The 19,263-nt window shown below is 44.0% G+C and overlaps 1 protein-coding gene across 1 annotated transcript; it reads right to left on the minus strand.

Annotated features, from left to right (window-relative positions):
• Positions 1-15,645: 15,645 nt before the first annotated feature.
• On the minus strand, positions 15,646-18,179 carry LOC119336539 (nuclear transport factor 2-like). The gene is made up of 2 exons (XM_037608578.1): positions 17,739-18,179; positions 15,646-16,012 (listed from the first exon to the last, which is right to left on the minus strand). Exons 1-2 carry the CDS (start codon positions 18,033-18,035, stop codon positions 15,941-15,943), a joined length of 369 nt encoding a protein of 122 aa, XP_037464475.1. The 5' UTR covers positions 18,036-18,179; the 3' UTR covers positions 15,646-15,940.
• Between the last annotated feature and the right edge of the window lie 1,084 nt (positions 18,180-19,263).

The following is a 19,263-nucleotide window of genomic DNA, read 5'->3' on the forward strand; positions in this document are numbered from 1 at the left end:
GCTTATTGGAGAGTGGTAAAAAATTTATGCTTATGAATCATGAAATGAATGCTTTATGTGATAGCTATATTGTTGAATTCATTCATGATGCTACTGGAAATTATTTTGGGAGGGGAGCATATGCTTTTACATGTCTCAATAATATCAAGTTTCCCATATGTGTGTTGAAAATCTTGAAGTCATGCTTGTTTTGCCTTCCGATGCTAGTTGATTCTTGTTCCCATAAATTATTTTCTCACAAAATCCCTATGCATAGAAAGTATGTTAGGCTTAAATGTGATTGCCATGTGATTCATGATGCTCTCTTTGTGTTTCAATTCTCTACATCTATGTGAGCATCATTAAAATCATCATGCCTAGCTAAAAAGGCATTAAAGAAAAGCGCTTGTTGGGAGACAACCCAACACTTAGACCTACTGTTTTTGTGTGTTAACATGATTAGGCTACTGTAGTAATCATGTTTTATAGCTTTTATTTCAATAAAGTGCCAAACAAATCCTTTGGGATAGTGTGCAAGTTAGTTGACTTGATTCTGCGCAAAGGTGGAAACTTTTGCGCTCAGTCCAGGAATTTTGAAAATTTTCTGGAGCGTGATTTTGATCTGAATTTTTTACAGATGATTGATATACAAATTTCCTACTTTTTCCTAATTTTTCAGAATTTTTGGATATACAGAAGTATGGTCATTTTTCATATCATTACAGACTGTTCTGTTTTTGACAGATTCTGTTTTCAATGTATAGTTTGTTTTCTAGTTTCTATGGCTTATATTGCTCAATATAAATTATGTAAATGACAAGTTACAATAGTCATTGTATTATAACAATTGTGAATCTTATTTTTGATAGTAACAAAATGAATGATTTTCTTTATCATACTAACGCATCTCACAAAGTTCCGTTAAGTTTTGTGTGATTGAAGTTTTCATGTTTTGGGTGAGATATCGATATGAGGAGAATAAGAAGTGACAAGACCCTAACCTTGGGGATTCCCAAGGCACCCGAAGGTAATATCCAAGGAATACCCAAGTAACTAAGCTTGGGGATGCCCCGGAAGGCATCCCCTCTTTCGACTTCAACATTATCGGTAACCTCACTTGGAGCTACATTTTTATTCGTCACGTGATATGAGTTTTACTTGGGGCATCATTTTATTTTGTTGAGATTTTCTTTCTGTTATTTAGAGTAATTTTTTGCATCTTTTATTTCAATAAAAGTGGCAAGTGTAGCCTTTACCATGCTTAGTTTGCAAGTATATGAGTTGATGTTTCAAAACAGAAAGTTTATCGCTGTTGCAAAAATTCTCAAGAAAAGTGAATGTGATAAAATGTTGAAAGTTTTTTCACAATAAGCTATGATAAATTTTCTACAGTGTGGTGAGGTTTCAGAATTTTTGGAGTTAAATAAGAATGGATCTTGCTTCATCCTCTACAGACTGTTTAGTTTAGACAGATTGTTGTTATGTTTGCATTGTTTGCATATGTTTGCTTGTTTAATGATTCTATTTGAGGATAGGAGTATTAATTATGCAGAGGCACTTAGTATGAAATGTTAAATAATAATTTTAGTGATTTGCTACAATAGAAAATGATAAGGTTTTGCATTGATTTATACTAACTTATCTCACGAGTTCTTGTTGAGTTTTGGGTGGATGGAGTTTTTAAGATTTAGGGAAACTGTGATATAAAAGAATTAAGGAGACACGAAAGCTCAAGATTGGGGATTCCCAAGGCATCCCAAGATAATATTTCAAGAAGTCTCAAGCATCTAAGCTTGGGGATGCCCCGGTAGGCATCCCACCTTTCTTCATCAACAATTATCGGTTAATGTCAGTTTAGCCTAAGTTTTTGTTTCTTCATGCGAGTTGTGCTATTCTTGGAATGTCATTTTATTTTGTTTTTCTTGCTGTTTTAATAAGATACTTAGATATGAAAGTTTTTAAATAAAGGAGAGTCATCAAATAGCTACCCATTTACATGACTACTCGTTTGATCTTCACTTATATCTTTTTGGAGTAGCTTGTCATTTACTATTACGCTTCACTTATATCCTATGAATAAATTGTTGAATGAATTGAATATCATGCCTAGTAGTGGCTTCACATTGGGTTTAGAAAGTGAAATCTTTTGAAGCTTGACAATCACAAAATTGGTCATGCAAGCAATTCATGAATGATTAGTATAAGGAAGAGAACTTTCACATGCAAATATATTATCTTGGAAATCTTCTATGATTGTGAATACCCATTAATTATTTTCAAACTTGAGCAAATTAGTTGAAGTTGGACAAGGAAGACAACGTAATGAGTTATGGTTGTGTATATTTGCATAGAATTTATATTGTCATGGATCCTCCAACATGTGGTGTTTGCCTAGGATCTTTTGCTAGCCAAAAATTCGTACTAAGTAGAGATACTACTTGTGCATACAAAAACCCTTAAACCCAGTTTCTTGCCATGAGTGTCCACCATACCTACCTATGGATTGAATAAGATCCTTGAAGTAAGTTTTCATCGGTGCATAAAGCAATAAAAATTGCTCCTAAATATGTTTGATCTTTTATTGTAAGGGAAAATTGAGCATTGTACAAACTTGTGATGGCAAAGTAATAAAAGTGGTGGACTGCATAATAAAGATTACTATCATAAGTGGCAATATAACATGACATTCCTTTGCATTAAGAGTTTGGGCATCCAAATAAAAAGTGCATGACAACCTCTGCTTCCCTCTGCGAAGGGTCTATCTTTTACTTTTCAGTATTTACTTTTATGCAAGAGTCAATAGAATGCATTCTCATTTCAACCCCAATTATTCTATAGTTGGCAAGCATCATGTGGTGGGGAAAGATATATGCACATATGACCAATCAAATATATTTGATAATGATTTATTATTGTTGACAATTATCTCTATGATAAATGAGTTGGGAGGCGAAACATTAAGCCCCTGTCTTTCTTTGTGTTTGATGGATGCCATTTGTTCTAAAAATATGCTTTGAGTACTAGCAATCATGGAGGACTATATGATGATTGAGTATGTGGAGCTCTTACTTAGACTCTGTTGAATAATGGAATTGCAATTGTTTGGTGACTAAGAATATAGGTTGTTGAGTTTCAAGAGAATTCATTGTTTGAACCTTAACATGTGAATTTGTTGCTACTTTAACATGAGAAAGAATTGTTGTTATGATGCTAGGAAAAGTGATTGGAATTATCATTGATCAAACTTATGCACCATGCTAGCATTCACACTTCATAAATTATTTCTTTTATCATTTACCTACTCGAGGACAAGCAGGAATTAAGCTTGGGGATGTTGATACGTCTCCAACGTATCTATAATTTATGAAGTATTCATGCCATGTTTACAACAATTTTATATGGTTTTGGTATGATTTGCATGGAACTAACCTGGACTGACGCTATTTTCAGCAGAACTACTATGGTGTTGTTTTTTGTGGAGAAATAAAAGTTCTCCAAATGCAACGAAACTTTTTGATGGTTTTTTTGGAACAAAAGAGGCACTAGAAGCTTCGTGGGAGGACCAGAAGGTGAAGAAGGTGAGCACAAGACACCTGGGCATGCCAGGAGGCCCAGACGCGCACATGTGGGTTGTGCCCACCTCGAGGCCCATCTTCATGTGATTCCAACACTCAAAAATCCTATAAATAGAGAAACCATCAGAAATAACCCTAAATCAGAAGTTTCTCTGCCGCAAGCCTCTGTAGCCAAGAAAAACCAATCTAGACCCCGTTCCGGCATCGTGCCAGAGAGGGAAATCATCACCGGTGGCCATCTTCATCATCCCAGCGGGCACCATGATGAGGAGGGAGTAGTCCACCCTCGATGCCAAGGGTTGTATCGCGGGCTTTGTTAATATAGTTGGATCACATGGTGTTTCTCCCTCTCTATCTTGTTGTGATGAATTGAGTTTTCCCTTTGAGATTTCGCTGTTATCGGATTGAATACTTTATTGGATTTGAGAGCACTTGATGTATGTCTTGCTATGAATACCCGTGGTGACAATGGGGTATCATATTGATTCACTTGATATGTGTTTTGGCACTCAACTCGCGGATTCCCGATGTGACATTGGGGTAATCTATGCATAGGGGTTGATGCACGTTCTCGTCTTGGTAGAAATCTTGGGGCACTCTTTGAGGTTCTTTGTGTTGGATTGAATATTATGAATCTGAAATTGTTTGATGTGTTTTGTATAATTAACTCATGAATACTTGTGGTGACATTGGAGTATTTAGGTGAAATTAGAGTTGGTTGATGTGTATCATATGGTGTTATTTTAGTACGCACTCTTGAATAGATCGAACTGGAAGAATAACTTTGCATTATTTTAGTATGAACTCTTGAATAGATTGAACGGAAAGAATAACTTTAAGGTGGTTTTGTACCCTACAAACAATTTCTTCTTATGTTCTCCACTAGATAAGAACTTTGGAGTGATTCTTCATCACATGTTGAGGGATGGTTATATGATCCAATTAGATTAGCATTGTTGAGAGATTGCACTAGCGAAAGTACAAACCCTAGACCTCATTTTCAAGCATTGCAATACCGTTTGTGCTCCATTTTATCAGTTGCTAACTTGTTGTTTTTATTCTCCCTATTACAAAAATCAATATCTACTATCATTACTATACTTGTATCACCATCTCTTCGCCGAACTAGTGCACCTATACAATTTACCATTGTATTTGGTGTGTTGGGGACACAAGAGACTCTTTGTTATCTGGTTGCAGGGTTGTTTGAGAGAGACCATCTTCATCCTACACCTCCCACGGGTTGATAAACCTTAGGTCATCCACTTGACGGAAAATTGCTACTGTCCTACAAAACTCTGCACTTGGAGGCCCAACACGAGTCTATAAGAATAAAGTTGCGTAGTAGACATCATGGAGTATGCAAAGCTCAAGCTTAAGAGCAACTCCAACGCAGCGACCCAAATCATCCGCCTGCGTTCGTTTGGATCGGCACGGACAAAAGTGGAGGCCCAACGCGCCGACCCAAACCCAAAATGTGTCTGCTTCACGTCCGCGCCGCATGTCCCCTCGGTGTCTGCCGCGGTCCCACTTGGCAGCCACCAACTACCTCCCATCATCTAATTTATGACGACCACTGACACCCGGCCCACTAGTCAGCCAGTGGAAACGTCGTTTTTAACCCACGAGTATGGGGGCGGCCTCATCCACTACCGTCCACATCTGGCCCCCCACCACATGTTGGAAATATGTCCTAGAGGCAATAATAAAATGATTATTATTATATTTCCTTGTTCATGATAATTGTCTATTGTTCATGCTATAATTGTATTAATCGGAAACAGTGATACATGTGTGAATACATAGACCACAACATGTCCCTAGTGAGCCTCTAGTTGACTAGCTCGTTGATCAACAGATAGTCATGGTTTCCTGACTATGGACATTGGATGTCATTGATAACGGGATCACATCATTAGGAGAATGATGTGATGGACAAGACCCAATCCTAAGCATAGCACAAGATTGTGTAGTTCGTTTGCTAAAGCTTTTCTAATGTCAAGTATCAGTTTCTTAGACCATGAGATTGTGTAACTCCCGGATACCGTAGGAGTGCTTTGGGTGTACCAAACGTCACAACGTAACTGGGTGACTATAAAGGTACACTACAGGTATCTCCGAAAGTGTCTGTTGGGTTGGCACGAATCGAGACTGGGATTTGTCACTCCGTATGACGGAGAGGTATCTCTGGGCCCACTCGGTAATGCATCATCATAATGATCTCAATGTGACCAAGTGGTTGGTCACGGGATCATGCATTACAGAACGAGTAAAGTGACTTGCCGGAAATGCGATTGAACGAGGTATTGGGATACCAACGATCAAATCTCGGGCAAGTAACGTACCGTGTGACAAAGGGAATTGTATACGGGATTACTTGAATGCTCGACATCGTGGTTCATCCGATGAGATCATCGTGGAACATGTAGGAGCCAACATGGGTATCCAGATCCCATTGTTGGTTATTGGCCGGAGAGCTGTCTCGGTCATGTCTACGCGATTCCCTAACCCGTAGGGTCTACACACTTAAGGTTTGGTGACGCTAGGGTTATTAGGAAGACTTGTATGTGATTACCGAATGTTGTTCGGAGTCCCTGATGAGATCCCGGACGTCACGAGGAGTTCCGGAAATGGTCTGGAGGTGAAGATTTATCTATGGGAAGTTGTAATACGGTCACCGGAAAGGTTCGGGGGCATACCGGTATTGTACCGGGGCGACCGGAAGGGTTCCAGGGGTCCACTGGGAGGGGCCACCTCTCCCGGAGGGCCTCATGGGCCGTAGTGGGCAGGGAACCAACCCTTAGAGGGCTGGGCACATCCCCCCCTTGGGCCCATGCGCCTAGGGTTGGGGGGGAAACCTTAAGGGGGGCGCCCCCTTTGCTTGGGGGGCAAGTCCCCCCCTTGGCCGCCCCCCCCCCCTCTAGATCTCATCTAGAGGGGGTCGGCCCCCTTCCTCCTCCCCCAATAAATAGAGGGGCAAGGGGAGGGCTGCACACACACCTCCAAGGTGCAGCCCCTCCCTTCCCCAACATCTCTCCTCCTCCGCAGAAGCTTGGCGAAGCCCTGCCGGAGTGCTGCCTCTCCATCACCACCATGTCGTCGTGTTGCTGCTGGAGCTTTCTTCCTCAACCTCTCCCTCCTCCTTGCTGGATCAAGGTGTGGGAGACGTCTCTGCTCCGTACGTGTGTTGAACACGGAGGTGTTGTCCGTTCGGCGCTAGGATCATCGATGATTTGGATCACGATGAGTACGACTCCATCAACCCCATTCTCTTGAACGCTTCCGCTCACGATCTACAAGGGTATGTAGATGCACTCCTCTCTCTCTCTCGTTGCTAGATGACTCCATAGATTGATCTTGGTGATGCGTAGAAATTTTTTATTTTCTGCAACAATCTTCAACAGTGGCATCATGAGCTAGGTCTATGCGTAGTTTCTATGCACGAGTAGAACACAGTTCTGTTGTGGGCGTAGATTTTGTCAATTTACTTGCCACTACTAGTCTTATCTTGTTTCGGCGGCATCGTGGGATGAAGTGGCCCGGAACGACCTTACACGTACGCTTACGTGAGATAGGTTCCACCAACTGACATGCACTAGTTGCATAAGGTGGCTAGCGGGTGTATGTCTCTCCCACTTTAGTTGGATCGGATTCGATGAAAAGGGTCCCTATGAAGGGTAAATATAAATTGGCATATCATGTTGTGGTTTTGGCGTAGGTAAGAAACGTTCTTGCTAGAACCCTATAGTAGCCACGTAAAAACTTGCAACAACAATTAGAGAACGTCTAACTTGTTTTTGCAGCATATGCCTTGTGATGTGATATGTCCAAAAGGATGTGATGAATGAAATATATGTGGTGTATGAGATTGATCATGTTCTTGTAATAGGAATCACGACTTGCATGTTGATGAGTATGACAACCGGCAGGAGCCATAGGAGTTGTCTTTATTTATTGTATGACCTGCGTGTCATTGAATAACGCCATGTAATTACTTTACTTCTTTGCTAAACACGTTAGCCATAGTAGTAGAAGTAATAGTTGGCGAGACAACTTCACGGAGACACGATGATGGAGATCATGGTGTCATGCCGGTGACGATGATGATCATGGCGCCCCGAAGATGGAGATCAAAAGGAGCAAAATGATATTGGCCATATCATGTCACTATTTGATTGCATGTGATGTTTATCATGTTTTTGCATCTTATTTGCTTAGAACGACGGTAGTAAATAAGATGATCCCTCGTAACAATTTCAAGAAAGTGTTCCCCCTAACTATGCGCCGTTGCGAAAGTTCGTTGTGTTGAAGCACCACGTGATGATCGGGTGTGATAGATCCTAACATTCACATACAACAGGTGTAAGACAGATTTACACATGCAAAACACTTAGGTTGACTTGACGAGCCTAGCATGTACAGACATGGCCTCGGAACACAAGAGACCAAAAGGTCGAACATGAGTCGTATAGAAGATACGATCAACATGGAGATGTTCACCGATGATGACTAGTCCGTCTCACGTGATGATCGGACACGGCCTAGTTGACTCGGATCATGTATCACTTAGATGACTAGAGGGGTGTCTATCTAAGTGGGAGTTCATTAAATAATTTGATTAGATGAACTCCATTATCATGAACTTAGTCTAAAACCTTTGCAAAATGTCTTGTAGATCAAATGGCCCACGCTCATGTCAACCTCAACTTCAACGTGTTCCTAGAGAAAACCAAGCTGAAGGACGATGGTAGCAACTATACGGACTGGGTCCGGAACCTGAGGATCATCCTCATAGCTGCCAAGAAAGCATATGTCCTAGAAGCACCGCTAGGTGAAGCACCCATCCCAGCGAACCAAGACGTTATGAACGCTTGGCAGTCGCGTGTTGATGACTACTCCCTCGTTCAGTGCGGCATGCTTTACAGCTTAGAACCGGGGCTCCAAAAGCGTTTTGAGCAACACGGAGCATATGAGATGTTTGAAGAGCTGAAAATGGTTTTCCAGGCTCATGCCCGGGTCGAGAGATATGAAGTCTCCGACAAGTTCTACAGTTGTAAGATGGAGGAAAATAGTTCTGTCAGCGAGCACATACTCAAAATGTCTGGGTTGCACAACCGCTTGTCCCAGCTGGACATTAACCTCCCGAATGAGGCGGTCATTGACAGAATCCTTCAGTCTCTCCCACCTAGCTACAAGAGCTTTGTGATGAACTACAATATGCAGGGGATGGTGAAAACTATTCCTGAGGTATTTTCAATGCTGAAATCAGTGAAGGTAGAAATCAAGGAACATCAAGTGTTGATGGTCAATAAAACCACTAGCTTCAAGAAAGGCAAGGGTAAGAAGAACTTCAAGAAGGGCAGCAAGGGAGTTGCCGCGCCCGGTAAGCCAGTTGCCGGGAAGAAGCCAAAGAATGGACCCAAGCCTGAGACTGAGTGTTTTTATTGCAAAGGGAACGGTCACTGGAAGCGCAACTGCCCCAAGTACTTAGCGGATAAGAAGGCCGGCAACACCAAAGGTATATGTGATATACATGTTATTGATGTGTACCTTACCAGTACTCGTAGTAGCTCCTGGGTATTTGATACCGATGCGGTTGCTCATATTTGTAACTCAAAACAGGAGCTGTGGAATAAGCGGAGACTGGCGAAGGACGAGGTGACGATGCGCGTCGGGAATGGTTCCAAGGTCGATGTGATCGCCGTCGGCACGCTACCTCTACATTTACCTATGGGATTACTTTTAAACCTCAATAATTGTTATTTAGTGCCAGCTTTGAGCATGAACATTGTATCTGGATCTCGTTTAATACGAGATGGCTACTCATTTAAATCCTAGAATAATGGTTGTTCTATTTATATGAGAGATATGTTTTATGGTCATGCCCCGCTGGTCAATGGTTTATTCTTAATGAATCTCGAACGTGATGTTACACATATTCATAGTGTGAATACCAAAAGATGTAAGATTGATAATGATAGTCCCACATATCTGTGGCACTGCCGCCTTGGTCACATTGGTGTTAAACGCATGAAGAAGCTCCATACAGATGGACTTTTGGAGTCTCTTGATTTCGAATCATTTGACACGTGCGAACCATGCCTCATGGGCAAAATGACCAAGACTCCATTCTCCGGAATAATGGAGCGAGCAACCAACTTATTGGAAATTATACATACTGATGTGTGCGGTCCAATGAGTGTTGAGGCTCACGGTGGCTATCGTTATGTTCTCACCCTCACTGATGACTTAAGTAGATATGGGTATGTCTACTTGATGAAACACAAGTCTGAGAACTTTGAAAAGTTCAAGGAATTTCAGAATGAGGTAGAGAATCAACGTGACAGAAAAATAAAGTTCTTACGATTAGATCGTGGGGGAGAATATTTAAGTCACAAGTTTGGTATGCAGTTAAGGAAATGTGGAATTGTTTCACAACTCACGCCGCCTGGAACACCTCGGCTTAACGGTGCGTCCGAACGTTGTAATCACACTCTATTGGATATGGTGCGGTCTATGATGTCTCTTACCGACTTACCGCTATCATTTTGGGGATACGCTTTAGACACGGCTACATTCACTTTAAATAGGGCACCGTCTAAATCCGTTGAGACGACACCGTATGAATTATGGTTTGGAAAGAAACCTAAGCTGTCGTTTCTAAAAGTTTGGGGATGCGATGCTTATGTCAAGAAACTTCAACCTGAAAAGCTCGAACCCAAGTCGGAAAAATGCGTCTTCATAGGATACCCTAAGGAAACCATGGGGTATACCTTCTACCTCAGATCTGAAGGCAAGATTTTCGTTTCCAAGAATGGGTCCTTTCTGGAGAAAGAGTTTCTCTCGAAAGAAGTAAGTGGGAGGAAAATGGAACTTGATTAAGTACTACCTCTTGAACCGGTAAGTAGCGCAGCTCAGGAAGATGTTCCTGTGGTGCCTGCACCGACTAGAGAGGAAGTTAATGATGATAATCAAGGTACTTCGGATCAAGTTACACTGAACTTCGTAGGTCCACAAGGACACGTTCCACACCAGAGTGGTATGGCAACCCTGTCCTGAAAATCATGTTGTTGGACAACGGTGAACCTTCGAACTATGAAGAAGTAATGGCGGGCCCAGATTCCAACAAATGGCTTGAAGCCATGCAATCCGAGATAGGATCCATGTATGAAAACAAAGTATGGACTTTGACAGACTTGCCCGATGATCGGCGAACGATAGAAAATAAATGGATCTTTAAGAAGAAGACAGACGCGGATGGTAATGTTACCATCTATAAAGCTCGACTTGTCGCTAAGGGTTATCGGCAAGTTCAAGGAGTTGACTACGATGAGACTTTCTCTCCCGTAGCGAAGCTGAAGTCCGTCCGAATCATGTTAGCAATTGCCGCATACTATGATTATGAGATATGGCAAATGGACGTCAAAACGGCATTCCTTAACCGCTATCTTAAGGAAGAGTTGTATATGATGCAGCCGGAAGGTTTTGTCGATCCTAAGAATGCTAACAAGGTTTGCAAGCTCCAGCGATCCATTTATGGGCTGGTGCAAGCATCTCGGAGTTGGAACATTCGCTTTGATGAGATGATCAAAGCGTTTGGGTTTATGCAGACTTATGGAGAAGCCTGCGTTTACAAGAAAGTGAGTGGGAGCTCTGTGGCATTTCTCATATTATATGTGGATGACATACTTTTGATGGGAAATGATATAGAACTCTTGGACAGCATAAAGGCCTACTTGAATAAGTGTTTTTAAATGAAGGACCTTGGAGAAGCTGCTTATATATCAGGCATCAAGATCTATAGAGATAGATCGAGATGCCTCATAGGTCTTTCACAAAGCACATACCTTGATAAGATATTGAAGAAGTTCAATATGGATCAGTCCAAGAAGGGGTTCTTGCCTGTGTTGCAAGGTGTGAAATTGAGCTTGGCTCAATCCCCGACCACGGCAGAAGATAAAGAAAAGATGAGTGGCATCCCCTATGCCTCAGCCATAGGGTCTATTATGTATGCCATGCTGTGTACCAGACCTGATGTAAACCTTGCCGTAAGTTTGGTTGCAAGACACCAAAGTAATCCCGGCATGGAACACTGGACAGCGGTCAAGAATATCCTGAAGTACCTGAAAAGGACTAAGGATATGTTTCTCATTTATGGAGGTGACAAAGAGCTCGTCGTAAAGGGTTATATCGATGCTAGCTTCGACACAGATCTGGATGACTCTAAGTCACAAACCGGATACGTGTATATTTTGAATGGTGGGGCAGTAAGCTGGTGCAGCAGCAAGTAGAGCATGGTGGCGGGATCTACATGTGAAGTGGAGTACATGGCAGCCTCGGAGGCAGCGCATGAAGCAATCTGGATGAAGGAGTTCATCACCGACCTAGGAGTTATTCCCAATGCGTCGGGGCCGATCACTCTCTTCTGTGACAACACTGGAGTTGTTGCCCTTTCCAAGGAGCCCAGGTTTCACAAGAAGACCAAGCACATCAAGCGTCGCTTCAACTCCATCCGTAAAAATGTTCAAGATGGAGACATAGATATTTGCAAAGTGCATATGGATTTGAATGTCGCAGATCCGTTGACTAAACCTCTTCCGCGAGCAAAACATGATCAACACCAGAACTCTATGGGTGTTCGATTCATCACAGTGTAACTAGATTATTGACTCTAGTGCAAGTGGGAGATTGTTGGGAATATTCCCTAGAGGCAATAATAAAATGATTATTATTATATTTCCTTGTTCATGATAATTGTCAATTGTTCATTCTACAATTGTATTAACCGGAAACAATGATACATGTGTGAATACATAGACCACAACATGTCCCTAGTGAGCCTCTAGTTGACTAGCTCGTTGATTAACAGATAGTCATGGTTTCCTGACTATGGACATTGGATGTCATTGATAACGGGATCACATCATTAGGAGAATGATGTGATGGACAAGACCCAATCCTAAGCATAGCACAAGATCGTGTAGTTCGTTTGCTAAAGCTTTTCTAATGTCAAGTATCAGTTTCTTAGACCATGAGATTGTGTAACTCCCGGATACCGTAGGAGTGCTTTGGGTGTACCAAACGTCATAACGTAACTGGGTGACTATAAAGGTACACTACAGGTATCTCCGAAAGTGTCTGTTGGGTTGGCACGAATCGAGACTGGGATTTGTCACTCCGTATGACGGAGAAGTATCTCTGGGTCCACTCGGTAATGCATCATCATAATGAGCTCAATGTGACCAAGTGGTTGGTCACGGGATCATGCATTACGGAACGAGTAAAGTGACTTGCCGGAATCGCGATTGAACGAGGTATTGGGATACCAACGATCGAATCTCGGGCAAGTAACGTACCTGTGACAAAGGTAATTGCATACGGGATTACTTGAATCCTCAACATCGTGGTTCATCCGATGAGATCATCATGGAACATGTAGGAGCCAACATGGGTATCCAGATCCCGCTGTTGGTTATTGGCCGGAGAGCTGTCTCGGTCATGTCTACGTGATTCCCGAACCCGTAGGGTCTACACACTTAAGGTTCGGTGACGCTAGGGTTATTAGGAAGACTTGTATGTGATTACCGAATGTTGTTCGGAGTCCCGGATGAGATCCCGGACGTCACGAGGAGTTCCGGAAATGGTCCAGAGGTGAAGATTTATATATGGGAAGTTGTAATACGGTCACCGAAAAGGTTCGGGGGCATGCCGGTATTGTACCGGGGCCACCAGAAGGGTTTCGGGGGTCCACCGGGAGGGGCCACCTCTCCCGGGGGGCCTCATGGGCCGTAGTGGGAAGGGAACCAGCCCTTAGAGGGCTAGGCGCATCCCCCCTTGGGCCCATGCGCCTAGGGTTGGGGGGAAACCCTAAGGGGGGCGCCCCCTTTGCTTGGGGGGCAAGTCCCCCCCTTGCCCCCCCCCCTCTAGATCTCATCTAGAGGGGGTCGGGCCCCTTCCTCCTTCCCCTATAAATAGAGGGGCGAGGGGAGGGCTGCACACACACCTCCAAGGCTCAACCCCTCCCCTCCCCAACATCTCTCCTCCTCCGCAGAAGCTTAGCGAAGCCCTGCCGGAGTGCTGCCTCTCCATCACCACCACGCCGTCGTGCTGCTGCTGGAGCTTTCTTCCTCAACCTCTCCCTCCTCCTTGCTGGATCAAGGCGCGGGAGACGTCTCCGCTCCGTACGTGTGTTGAACGCGGAGGTGCCGTCCGTTCGGCGCTAGGATCATCGGTGATTTGGATCACGATGAGTACGACTCCATCAACCCCGTTCTCTTGAACGCTTCCGCTCACGATCTACAAGGGTGTGTAGATGCACTCCTCTCTCTCTCTCGTTGCTAGATGACTCCATCGATTGATCTTGGTGATGCGTAGAAAATTTTTATTTTCTGCAACAATCTCCAACACCATCACCTTCCTGCCTCCTCGTCGGCGGCAACCCAAACCCTTGGCATGGGGCTCTTCGGCAGCAGCTCCGGCAGCGGCAAGGACAAGGGCACCCCCGGCGCCTCATCCTCCTGTGCTCCTCCTCCCCCTCCCCTCCGCTGCCGGCGCGTGCCCGCTCAGGTCGGCAGCGTCTGCACATCCAAGTACACCAAAGCATACAGGCAGCCGCTGCCTTACCCCGATGTGATGTTGTCGCACCACTGGCACCTCGATCCGCAGTGGATCCCGGTGCCGGCGGTTCCGCGGACACAGTGGGCGCATGACGAGGAGGTGCGCAGGCGCCGGGCACAACGGCGGATGCCCGAGTACGCCGCATACTCTCCCAACTGGGAGGCCTGGTTTGCCCTCGAACACGAGGAGCAACGACGGCTCGACGTCCACATCAACCACGACCTTCCACCACCACCCCTACGGGTAGAGCCGGAGGCGGAATACCAAGCGGCCCTCGAGGAGGCCCTGCAGCACGCGCTGGAGGCGAGCTGGCTCGAGGAGGACACCCATTGGGATGGGCTGGAGCAAGCTCTTACTTTGTCCGCGGCGAGGGAGTCCGTCCAGGCGCCCCTGTTCGTGCCGCCACCGCCGCCGGCACCACCCCTGGTCGAGCCCAAGGCCGAGCCAGAGCGCTAGCCAACTCCCACGCACAAGCGGTCACCCCTCCCCCGCTCTTGGCCGGAGGAGTCCTATTCGTGGACCGCTCAGTACCGCGAGTGGGTGAACGCGCCTCCCTGTCGTTACGCCACACCGGAAGAAGAGGCGACCCACCTTGAGTGCTGGAAGGCGCACTGGCTCGCCAAGGAGGGGGCCAACGGCGAGCGACAGATTCAATATGAGCAGATGTTGCGCCGTGACGAGGAAGCTCTGTGGCTCGAGGAGGAGCGCGCCCGCCTCGCCGCTATGCCGCCGCCGCAGCAGACGCCGAAGGAGGCTGCCCTGACGGCCTATCAAGCCGTGTCTTCATTGACCTCACAAGCGTCCCGACTGCCCTGACGGCCTATCAAGCCGCGTCTTCATTGACCTCACAAGCGGCGAGGACGATGACGGCAAGGGCAAGGCGGTCTACTAGGGTGGCGTGCGGGCGATTTATTAGTGTTTTTTTAATTTTCTAGTTGTTTAAGTGGACTTGGCCGGCCATTTATGTATAACTATGTTTAATTAGTCTGTTTCGGCCAACGTGGTTTCGGAGAAAGCGCGTGCCCGTTTGGGTCGCCGCGTTAAGAGTTGCTCTAACATGAATAAGTCTTATGAATTATGATAGGGTAGAGTGGCACTTCCAGAAAGGATGATGAAGATGGGCTTTGAGGATCGATGGGTGATGGCAGTTATGAAATGTCACACCAGTGTGGTTGTCCAGCCGAGCCACTTTCACGTTTCTGGGAACTGGTTCATCCCAAGCCAGACGGCTGCTTTTAGTTTCCTGCTTGTTATGCAAGCAACAGAGATGCACAAATAGGCCGGGCGGCAAGACAGTCATCGCCGATTAAAACCGCAGAACACTCGTTCTGCACAACGAACAGCCATATTAAGCCGGTTTGCGTTCGTCTGCAGCCGGAGTTCTGAAAACAATCCAAAATTGCAGGGATATTTTTTAGAAACAAAGAACAATGAAAAAACACTTTAAGAATATTAACTGAGCAAGGGAAGAAACTTTTGGGACATGCAAAAGTGAACTTAAATGGTCACAAACAAAACCCAGAGATGCCACGCATAACTAATACCTGGACGGTTTCCATCAACATTCCAAAGAAAGTGCCACCCAAGCAACGACAATACATGGGAAACACAAAACAAAAGATGATCTGGTGGATGCCTATCAAGGCAATTTTTTGCGATAAATTGCACAGGTTGGCGAACAAACAAAGAGTCTGCAGCATCATCATTTGATGTTCATTGTTTCAACATAAATCCCTGAACAAGTTCTTTGCTGCCAGAGTCGCCCTTCCTTAACCATAGTTCAGGCGGAACATGTCGTTCTGCACGTAGAAGCTCCCTCCAGCTGGCAGCAAATGGAACATCTGCAAATACAGTGGATCACAAGGTTAGAAAAGACTCCAAATCCTTGTGTCAAGGACAACTAAGAAAATTTCCCTTGAGATCAGAAAGACAAGGAACATAACGATGTACTTCCATGCAACCTCTCAAACCGTTAAGACACAGACCTGCTACCAGGAAGAAAAACCATCCTAATAGGCAAATGGACACGGACATAGTGAATTAAAGAGCTACACTCTTCTAAGGACCAGTAACGAATCACATTGATCAAGGACCATCTAAGAGCCCCACTGTTCAATAAAAAAGGCAGCATAAGCATCATAAAGCATGTAACTGTTGAACGGAGTGGCTAAGATGTGTAATGGATTACAAATTACATGTGCATCAAGGTTAGATTTGGAAAACTACATATTACCCATAAAAAAGCAGGAGTTGCAATTAAAAGGGTAATTTCCTACAAATAGGGTTAACAAGCAGATGGCACACACATGTTAGCATGTATCATCATCAGCGACCTATTTAAGATACAACTACACATAAACAGCAGGTGAATTGTTTCATTAGCAAACCATAGGTTTATACTCGCTCCATCCCGTAATGTAAGATGTTATTACAACCGATATACTCAAAATATTGGTTGTAATAACAACTTATATTACGGGACAGAGGGAGTATTTGTTATTCTAAACGACCATCTAATTATGAATATAGCACACTATCGTCACATAAACAGTGCATGGTGAAAGGAATTCTGGAAAGGAAGCAATGAAACTTCAATAGAAGAAGTGCGCTAGCTACACCAATCCAACATATGACTCTGGAACATACTACCTCACCCCTCTTTCCCAAGGCATGGCCAAAACATACCTCTAGTTCATAGCAACTAGGAAAGTGATGCTCACATTATCGGTATCACAAATTTTTTTTTTTAAAAGCAACACTACAGCAAATATCGTACTGATGCAACAGAGCAATGCATATTATCTATTCACATCAAGAAACAACCACATCAGTACTCACTAACATGGCAATCACTACATATGGCCAAATCCAGCGACCAAGAGCCATAACTGAGCCAACAAAAAAAATGAAGATCACACTTGGAAACACAACAGTGATAGATGGACAGAAATATCCATTCATACTGCAAAGCATGGTCCTAGAGAATGAAATAATTTAGAGCAATCAGTAAGAAAGAGCGATCAGCACCAAACTACAGGCCAGTATATACTGAATAATGGTCAATTTTTAGGACAGACTAAAATCCCAACAGATCCTGTAAAGAACTACACGAACTGAAATTACCTCAAGGAAAAGTAAATCTGAAAACGTGCCTACGAAACAAAAGAACTGCCAAAAGGAGATCCCAAGGACGATGCGTACGAGGGAATGATACAGTTCCGGGATAAAGATCTATAAATGTCCACTTGTCGGATAGAAGTCTCCAGGTCCAAACAAATCTAGCATAGCCTAATTAATAAGTACCATCTAGTGATGAGACAGGGATATAGATTAAGTTGACAGACCCCCACCGATCATGATAGCAAAGCATAGATCGCGGACACGAAATTGAGGGCCTTCCACTTCTAGGGAAGTGGTACCGTATGATTTGGGATTTTGGAACCAAACGAAGGATCGCAATAGTGATCACAGCTAATAGGATCAGATCAGCACGTACTAGAACCAAACAAGAGAAATATTGGACGAGGGGAAGGGCGAGGGGGGCCGAATCGCGTGGGTGGTGCAGACCTGTGAGAACTTGAGGGGGTGCTCGCCGGGGCCGGTGGTGATGGTGCCGGAGACGAAGACGAGGACGCCGCCCTGGGGCCCCGAGGGCTGGCAGTCGACGGTGTCGATCTTGTGCTGGCACTGCTGGAAGGGGAGAGATCCGAGCTTGCCGGCGATGGCGGCGGGGCCGCCGAACTTCTCGCCCTCGAAGGTGAGCATGGAGCCGTCCTGGTACAGCCCCACCAGCGCGGCGCGGTTGGAGTCGAACGTCTGGTAGTAGTGCTGCACGAACGCCTTCGACACCGAATCGGGATCCATGGCCTCTCCCTCGCCGCGCCGCCTCCTCGCCTCGCCTCGCCTCGCCTCGCCTAGGGTTTGGAGCTCTGGATGCGGAGGCTTTGGGCGTTGGGAGCCGGAGTTTGGTAAGTGGGGAGAGAGGGGTTCGTGAGGGGAATAATAATTGCTGGCGATTTGGATGGGGATGGCCGGGGGTGGGGGCTGGGGCTTGGCGTGGGAAGGACGCTACTACGCTGTAGGGGCTGGGCCCGTCGATGGAGGAATGCAGCGCTGGGCTAGTTTTCCGTTTTTTTGGGAGATGCGGCGTGGTGGCGCCCTATGTCTCGCATTAAGCGAGAGAGAGGAGCAAACCCCTCGCTGAAGGCAAATGCCACTTGTCCCGGCCCATGCGCGCGGGATACACCAGCCAGTTTTCTGTTTTTTTACGCTTTTTAATTTTTTTTCCTTTTGCTTATTTATATTTTATAATATTATATATATATATATATATATTACAAAAAATACTCTTCAAAAACACATTTTAAAAATGTTAAACAAGTATTTGAAAAATATTGAATAAGTATTAAAAACTGTTGCAGAATAATTTGAAAAATGTTGAACAAGTATTTGAAAATGCTGAATAAGTATTTAAAATGTTGAGTAAGTATTCGAAAAATGTTGAATAAGTACTAAAAAAATTGAACAAGTATTTGGAAAATTTTGAATCAATACTAAAATGTTGACCAATTATTTGAAAAATGTTGAATAAGCATTCGGACAATGTTAAACGTATATACAAAAAATGTTGATCACTTATTAAAAAAATGTTTTTGACATATACAAAAATGTAGATTGAAAACGAAAACAAACAAAAGAAAAACAAATAATGGAGAAGAAAAAAGGAAACCAAACAAATATTTGAAACAATGTTGAACAAATATTTGAAAATGTCAAAAAAGTATTGAAGAAAATGTTGATCATGTATATAAAAATGTTGTACAAGTATTTGAAAAATATTGAACAAGTATTTGAAAAACTTTGAACAAGTATGTGAAAAAATGGTGAACAAGTATTTGAAATAATGTATTTGAAAAATGTAAAAATTGTGTATAGAAAAATATTGACCATGTATTACAAAAATGTATGAGTTTTATTGAAAAAGTGTTAGACGTGTATTAGAAAAATGTCGTTGACATATACAAAGAGTGTAGAATAATAACCAAAAGAACAAAGAAAACCGAAAAGAGAAACAAAAATAAAAAATAAAATA

This window comes from Triticum dicoccoides, chromosome 7B (genome assembly GCF_002162155.2).
Source record: "Triticum dicoccoides isolate Atlit2015 ecotype Zavitan chromosome 7B, WEW_v2.0, whole genome shotgun sequence".
Classification (NCBI taxonomy): Eukaryota; Viridiplantae; Streptophyta; class Magnoliopsida; order Poales; family Poaceae; genus Triticum; species Triticum dicoccoides.